The following is an 8,704-nucleotide window of genomic DNA, read 5'->3' as shown; positions in this document are numbered from 1 at the left end:
GTCGGGCCATGTTCATTTTGGCATCAATAATGACTCCAACATCCTTTTCTGCCTCTGCGCTGATGAGAAGGGAGTTCCCCAGCCTGTAGGAGTTACCAGTAAGCATAATTTCTAGCTGCAATACCATGTACCCTTAAAGATGACATGGAGCCAAAAAAAAAATCCCAAAGGATGTCCAGCCTCTTTTGCCACTTTATGACATAAGAAGACCTGAAGTATTCCTAAAGAGAAATTTGGCTAATCACTTAAGATAATTAAATTAAGTGGAGGCAAAACATTTTAAAATAGCTTAATGCATTTGAGAGCTGTCAACTCCATTAGGAGATCAAACTCCTCAAAACCTCCTGAAGGTTATCACACAGAATAAAAGGTGTCTCTTGCTTATGTTAGCTCTAGAGCTTGTAATTTGCTGCTTGAACCTCTGACAGGAGTCAAAACGCTGGTGCTATTAATTGCTTTTGGCACCAGCCCAATATCTTTGCCAGAAAAACTGAAGTACAAAGTAATATATCTGACATTTATCAAATTACAGACGCACCTCCCAGGGAGGCTAATTTCACTGTCCAGCTTTTCCATTTGTGGCAACTGTGGTCCTACCCTCTCAGTTGTGAAAACATCTGGCTCTTTTGCAAGCTTTGCATCTCAGACTTTGTTTAAAAAGTCTTCTGCACAAGTAAAAACCCCCCAAAAACAGGACTTTTATGACTTTCTCCTGAATCAACTTGTAAAATCTTCAGAGCTTTTCCCAGAATGATACTGCTACCTTCGTTTTCTTTTACACACTTTGTGGGAAACTAATACCAACTTCAGCTCTGATAGTAACATTTGGTTGGTTTGTCCTTAAATACCCTATTAATTCTGCTGCTGCTTCTACTTTTTGGTTTTCATTATGGAAGGGCACACGTTCAACATGACTCATGTTACAATCATAAAAAGCACAATGCTGACTTCTCCAATGCAGCAGAACCACCTTAATTCTGTACCTTGGATCCAAGGACATTGGTCTACCAGAAATATAACACCTGCTTCTGAGTTTTCAACTCCCATATTGTCAAATGCATAAAGCAATCCCACCAATCACTGTAAGAGGCATAGATTTTTTTTTTTTTAATTCCAGCAAGAACAATATGCAGAGGACCTTGATACTTTCTTTCCCCCTCCAATTCAAAGCAATGGTAACCTCACATTTGGTTTAGAAGTCCTTGCAACTAGAGTGTTTTCCTTTGATCTCTTAGGTCTACATGTTAACAGCACATCAGCTTTGAGACTACAGTACATTTTTAATACATGGAACAGGGAATCTAATCACATTTTGCAGAACAGTAATTTATGTTTAACAATGGAACTAAACAGCCCCCATGAAAATTCATTACAACTATAATGGAAACTGACTCATTCCTAATCCTAAAGACATGCCAATAATGCACTGCATCCTTAACCTTTTTTTAGGGAACTTCTAGCCAGATTTCCCTAGACCGCTAGCAAAAGAGTATTTTTTATGCTAAAAAGATGCTTGTTTTAGGTTTCTAAAGGCATAAATGATTGGGGGGTTACCCTCCTCTCCCCCCAGATCCTTTACAAGCAACTGAAAGCTTAACAAGCAGCCATCTTGTACAGCTGCAAAAGATCCACTGGCAGACTCCATTTAGTGAATACCCCTCAGCACTGACTTTTCATTTTTCTTGACTTTGTACCAAAGGCTGCTAGCTTTCTGGACCCTCTGCAATATTCATCTGTTTTCCCAAGCTTCTAAGACAGAGATAAGATAGAGACTGAATGTGGTGTGTTGGAGATTATGGGTCAGAGATGTGGTTAGCCATGTTAATCTGAAGTCAGAAAGAAGGTAGGGCAAAGAATAGCACTCAGAGGGTCAGTGCAATCACTCCAGGGGCTGTCATGGAAAGGGGTCCCCAACTAATTCAACTTGTAAGGTCAGTCACTGTTTTAACCAGCAAGAGCATTTGATGAGTGCTTTTTTCCAGAACTACATAAATAAAGGATACATTTGTGGTCACAAACTAAGATGTATTAGCATTACTTCCTTACGTGAACACGTCTAAATATCTCCTAAATATATACTCTGAACTACAACAGCGTCCACATTTTTTATCCCAAATTTGAGGCCTAATCTTAATGAGAAAATGAAGGACTGCTTTCCAGGTGCACATTGGAGACTCTGACCAGGTCCTCACTGTATCAGGAGCATCGCTTGTACGGATCCTGCCGCTGTCGCCATAAGATATGCCATTTACTGGCCCACCCTGCCCCGTATCCTGTCACACGAAGTTGGTGGCCTTTGGCCCATGTCACCGTGCGGCACACAAAAAGGCCCGCGTCACACAGCACCCGCTGGCTACGCAGACTTGTTTGAGGGCCTGCAGGCTGCCTGGTGTGCTCTGCTCAGTATCCCCGCCTTGGCCCGCTGGTTTTGAAACCATGACCCTCACTCCTCTCTCTGGGTGTCTTTTATTTGTCCCAAGGACTCAACAGTCCCTCTTTAAGGAAGACATACAGTCGTACTCAGCAGGCCTCAGCCCACACTTCCCCAGTCGCCCTGCGTCCACCAGCTCGTTCAGACGCCATCCCGCTCCCGGGGCCGCTTTCCTCTGACTCTTGGTGCACTTGTTTTAAACAATGACCTTCCCTCTGCTCCCCCTTCTCTTCCTCAGCTGCCCCCCGTTAGCACTCAGCATGCACTTTGCAGCCCCCAAATTAAGAGGGGGCTTTTATGTTCACTAGGTAGGCAACGGCCCACCCTCCCCATGCCCATGTCTAGGGGGGCCTCGGTCCCGTGCACTCTGCTCTGGTGCCGAACAACGACCTTCGCCCCCGGCTCTTCCTTGTCCCGCGAATCCAGCTGACACCGCCCAACCCCCGGGGGGAACGGCCTCTGGCTCCACCAGGCCGGGCCAGTCACGGGGCACGACTCGCTACCCCGCTCACGAGGGGGGAGGGTGCTCCGTCAGAACAGGGAGGGGACGTCAACCCCCCCGCCAGGTGCCAGGCCCCGCCGTCCGCCGCAACCCCCGGGCAGAGCTCTAGACCTCGCCCCAGCCTGGACTTGGGCCGCTCCGCCCGCCTCAGCCGAGCCGAGCCGGGCTGGACCGCACCACTGCGGGGGGGGGGGGTTACTCACCATCGCGGCACGGGTTCCCCGACAGTCAGCAGCACGCCGGGGCCGCAGCAGCCGCGCGACCCGGAAGTGAATGAGCCTCAGCCGGCTAGAGGCGGGGCCTGCGCAAGCCCCGCCTCCCTTAAAGGGGCCGCGTGGTTTGGGGGGGGGGCGGGGCCTCTGAAGGGGCGTTAGGGGCCTTCGCAGTGCTGGCGCCTGTGAGTGCCCCATGGGCAGCCCTGGGCCTTGGGGGGTGCATGCTGCTCCCCCTGGGCTCCCTGCATGGCCCCTTCAGTGGTGACCTGGAGGGTGCCAAAGTGTGGCCCCTCCGCCACCCCCCGGATGCTCTGCATTTAGTGACATTGAGGGAGGCTTGTAGGATCCTAGTGGGCCTGGGCGTAGGCTGGAGGCCAGCAGCACTGTGGGCTGGGGTAGCGCAGTCTTCCCCACGGGGAGGGAGGAGGAACAGAAAAGCACCGCCGCGTCCTTTTTTTTTTTTGGAAAAGGCAAAAATCAAAGGATGTGTCCTTGGCACGACAGATCAGGGACCGCTCGACCTCTGGCCTGTGGGATCTGATCCGTGAGGCTCCCCATAGGTCAGGAAATGTGGTGGCGGGGGAGCAGTGCCAAATAATACTGGCGCCTCTCCTCAACTGCCAGATTTGCAGGCCAGGACATACCACCTTAGCTGCACAACGCGGCTGGCGTGCACCTACCCCTCTCCCCACGCACATGGTTACATTGGGGCCAGGCCACTTCCCTTCTCCCTCACCACTGACCACAGCTGGATGAGGGCCAGGGCATGCCCCCCTCCCCAAGTGGGACTGGGCCACTGACACAGCTGGATTGAGCCCCACCTCACCCCACCCCCACATGCTGGACTAGGCCCACGGACCAAATCTGGCCCACGGACAAACTAAGCACCGTCCATATGGCCCCAGGGGGATGAGGTTGGGCACTATCGATTTCGATGACCTTCTCAGTTCCACAGCAGGGATGCTGGAGCATGTCCCGATCACGCTCCATCCAGAGCAGAAGTTCGTACAATGGAGTCTCCCGCGCAGGGTAAGCACAATGCAGCCAACAGGACACGCCGGATCTTGGAGATGCGCGCAGGAAGAATTTGTGTGATGTAGACACAGTCTGAACCTGCAGCCTCATTGTGCTCCAGTCACCAGTGGTGCGCAGGTGACAGGCAGGAGTGAGGTTGCAGAGCCTGCTCAGCTGGAAATGTTGCTAATATTTTTTCTAAAACAAGCCTCAGAACCAGCCCTCCAGCTGTATCACCCGTGACCAGCCGTTGTCACATACTGTTCTTAAGATATTGGCCTCCTTTGGCTTTCCCAGTTCTGTCCCCTCCTGATTTTTCCTCTGATCTCTCTATACTTTCTTTCAACAGGTCCTTCAGAAGATTGTCTCCCTCCACCTTCCAGCTTCCTCTGGGGGTTTCACAGAGCTCTGTCCATGGTCTCCATCCCCTTCTACATTTTATCTTAAGGGAATTTTGTTCCAAAACAACCCTCATTTTTATGCTGGTGGCTCACAGCACCACCCCTGTGCTCCAGGGTTACTTTCTTCCACTCATACTAGCTCCTATGGATTCTAATAGTCAAATAGTAAATACTAATAAATCTCTTCTTGTGCTTCACTCCTACGCCCAAAGAAATCAATGGGAGCTTTGTCACTGATTTTAACAGGAGCGGGTTCAGGCTACAGATAGGACAGTAATGGTGAACACTTCTTTCCAACTATAATTTTACACTATTTTTTTTAATTAAAGCGATTTGGTAATCTCAGTTTTTTCAGATCCAGAATGAAATGCAAAGTGTAATACTAACACTTTATGAAGATAAAATCCAAGTACAAAGAGCTTGTGTTTGAACTCTTCTGTACCTCAGAAGGAGCTGTTGCCTTCAGGTACAGCTGCTTTAGTACTTATTTGCAAACGAAAAAAAATAAACATAAAAAAATAGAAGATCCACATTTCTAAATTAATGGAGTCTTCCTTTTACCAGAAGAGAACAAAGCAATCTACAGCTATTGGCCTCCTTCATGCAGTCATTATTTAGGTGAAATTCTAACTGACAGCAATAGGGTTTTCATATATCCTGCCTCTATGAAACCCATTCATTTGTGACAAATCATAACAGCATCACTGATAAGTAAATAAGTATTAGCCCCATGTTTAAGATGAGAGCAAGGAGGCCCAGCAATTCATAGTGAATCAATGGCAGAGTCAGGGGAGAACCCATTTTCCTGATCTAATAATTGAGTCATGCTGTCAAGTCCCAATGGCTCTCTAAATTAGTTTTACTGTTTTTTATGTAACTATAAGCTATGAATTTTATTTCTAGTTTTGTTACTTGTTCAACTTTTCAGTACATACTCCTTCTCTCATAAAGAATCAGAAATTCATTAGTAATTTTAAATGTGTAGCACTGTTTTCTTCTGCTCTTCCAGATACACGCCCACTCTCCTATCCCAGATTTCAGGTCTTGTTTCCTCTATAGGAGGAGCAAAAAATGAGAGCTTCCTCACAGGGTCTTATGTGATGTCCAGGCCTCATAATCTATTGCCTCATTGACTCTATTCCTGACCACTAACTAGTCAGTTTCATAATGGTTAAATTAAGGAAGGGGTTCCTAGCAACCAAGTTTTGTGTGATTCCATGTGCAATATTAAAAACAAATAGTTGAGTGAGATAATTACATATATCCAAAAATTCTAGCTATGGAAGTGCATGGATTTTGCTTGTGTGCATGCAAACTGAAAACTTGTATAGTGTAGTATTCATACCAATATGGTTCACCGTCATGGTTGGAGCCTTTACATGTATCTTACATCCCTGCCAGCTGAGCTAATGAAGGTAGTGACAGCTGGTGTAGGTTGCTTTCCTCTCTCAGGACTAGCACTAGAAAAAGATGAGACATACACTTTGCCAATGAGTTGTACGTATTGCTGGCAGCAGAGCACTCAAAAGATTTGTCTTGTCTGTCCACTGTCCAGTGGAAACTGCAGGCTTGGAGGAGGAGTGTTTGCAAGTGAGCACAGACTATTCTGGTCAGTCTTCCTCAGCTGGACCCTCTCCCATCATCCATTCCAGCATGCCCAGTCCCAGTCCCGTCTGTCCTCCACCCTTGCCACCTCTTTCTAAATCCATTTTTCTTGATTACCCTGTCCCAGTTTTTAACCCTCAAGCTTCTCATCCTAGTGCCAGTCTCTGCCCAGACCATCCTAGTCTACCCTTTCGGACTCTTCCTCCAAATCCCAGTATCTCCCTAGTTCAAAATCTCTCCCATGCCCTAGTCTCCTTGCCCAGTTCACCCACCCAGAACCCTGACTTCTTGCTTCTGGTGTCTCTGTTCAGTCAGTCTCAGCTTTTCTTTTCCAGATCCTCATCTGATCTGTCTTTTTCTTTTTGATGCCTTGAATCTTTCCCTGGCATATCACCGGTTGCCCCTGGATCCTTGTACCAGTGCCCACATTCCCACAGCTCCTTATCTAACCTTAGTGCCTCCCTACCTATTGTACCAGGTTCCTAGCCCCACAGTTGTCATCACTCATTTTCAGTTCTGATCTCCCACCAGCTTCAAGTTCCAGTTCCTTTGCCCAACCAATTTCAGTCTTGCCTTTACCTCACCCCTCTGCCTGCTAGTCTCTGTCAGAGCTCCCAGTTCCAGTCTCCTCCCTCCCAATTCCCACTCATAGTTTCCATCTTTTCATGCCCAACTCCAGTCCAAGTTTCACCTGACCCCTTGTCCCAAACTCCTTAATTCTCCCCCCCCACCCCCCGGTCTGGTTCTTGTTACCTCCACATTCATGGGAGCTACTTTGCCGTCATGCCTGGGATACAGAGGAGAAAGAGACTCCTTGCTCTCTGTTTAGGTACCTGGCCCCAGTGCACCCACAGAAGTTCATAGGTGTAATTATTGTAGCAAAGTCTTGCTTGGCCCCATTAGTCCTAAGGTTGAACATGCATGGTTGCTTTGTAGTATGTACAGTCTGATCAATGCTAGGAGCTGTGGGGAGATTGGAAAGTCCTGCATAAACAGAACCTTTTACTAAAGTAAAATAAGTCAGTACTGAGCATGTGCAAACTAAGATTTTTCAAAAGCTAATAATTTGGCTAATTTGGGTAGAATTTCATAGTGACAGTAAAAGGCACATGCCTAATATAAAGTCAAGCCCCCATCTCACATTTCAAGTCTTTGGTTTAGAGCAGGAGCATACCAAACCATCACAAAGGAAAGCTCACTAGATTTTTTAAGTTGGGCAAAATGTATTTTCCCTTAGTTTCATCCTCAGAAATGGCTGAAGCTTTGTACCTAAAATTTTCTAAAGAGAATTAAATATAACCAGCAAGGAACATTTTATACCAAATGGTTAAAGTTTGCAAAGCAATAAGGAATTAAGAAATCTCACCTTGGGAATTTTGGCAGACAAGGGCCTTTGGGTAAATCTGGTATCTTTTATCAGACCAACTAAAATAGTTGGAAAAATTCTTCTTTGTAAGCTTTTGGGTACAAACAACCTTCATCAAGCTGAGGAAGCATCCCTGAAAGTTTGTACCCAAAAGTTTACAAAGAAGAATTTTTCCAACTATTTTAGTTGGTCTGATAAAAGATACCAGATTTACCCAAAGAACTGGGTCTGCCTATGCCCTTAGATCAACATGGCTATAACCTATGCCCCTAAATCCCTGGGAATTTTGGCATGCAACAGTAGGTGGTGCAACCAGTCCTGTTTATTATAGTCATTCCAATTAGACAATTGTTAATATATAACCTTATATCTTCATAAGCAGCCTTTGCACAGAATTTAATCATAGTAAATTTTAATTATACAGAAAGTTTTAAAATTCCTCATTATTATATTATTGTCAAACTTCCTAAAGGATTAACAGTCAGATTAATTAACATGTTCCTTGTAGGGTGTCAGAAAATTCAGGACATGCTGGAAAGTTGGGGAAGATGTGCCATATTCTGCATTTGTGGTTTAGGTTCAATCCCTCCTTTAAATGTAGCAAATTTTAGAGTTGATACTTTAGCAACACAGTTACCTTGAAAATCTATTTGAAGTTGGTTTGTTCTTTGCACCCTTGCCCCATCAGTAAGCCATAATTCATTAAGTGCCAGAATGTATCTACAGACCCTTTCCAATCATTGCTCATTATTAATTTGGTAGCAAGCTCTATGTATTTCCAAGGAGACAGCCCTTTCTGGCTCAGATTTTGGAGCTAGTTGTTCAAAACCTGTTTGTAAGAGTTAACTACTCAAGGAAAAGGACCAGTTGCTGCTGCTGATTGCTACCCACATCCGCTTCCCTTGTCCTAAATGCTATTAAAAACTGTTTAGCTGCCGGTGCAGAAGGACAAAACACAGTGATGACAACTCAGAGTCTTATTACACAATGCATTTTTCCCTTTTTTTCTTAGCGCTCTGGACCCTAGCAGCATATATATAATTGTAACACCTCATCCTTTGTGTTAGAGAAACCTGTAGTCCTTGCAAATATGAACCCAAAACCCATATGAATGCAAAGCAAACCACCCCACTCCTCTATCCATTGATCATTTGTTATATCTTGTGATTT

At 45.8% G+C, this 8,704-nt stretch overlaps 1 protein-coding gene across 1 annotated transcript in view; it reads right to left on the bottom strand.

Annotated features, from left to right (window-relative positions):
- LOC109307482 (protein zyg-11 homolog B-like) overlaps window positions 1-3,216 on the bottom strand; it is an 11,339-nt gene extending 8,123 nt beyond the window's left edge. The window contains exon 1 of the mRNA XM_019531442.1: window positions 3,137-3,216. Coding sequence (XP_019386987.1) covers window positions 3,137-3,139 — 3 coding nt within the window. The 5' untranslated portion in view covers window positions 3,140-3,216. The remainder of the gene's footprint in view (window positions 1-3,136) is intronic.
- Between the last annotated feature and the right edge of the window lie 5,488 nt (window positions 3,217-8,704).

This window comes from Crocodylus porosus, unplaced genomic scaffold, assembly GCF_001723895.1.
Source record: "Crocodylus porosus isolate Cpor-Errol unplaced genomic scaffold, CroPor_comp1, whole genome shotgun sequence".
NCBI lineage: Eukaryota > Metazoa > Chordata > Crocodylia > Crocodylidae > Crocodylus > Crocodylus porosus.
This window is presented reverse-complemented; position numbering and strand designations above follow the sequence as displayed.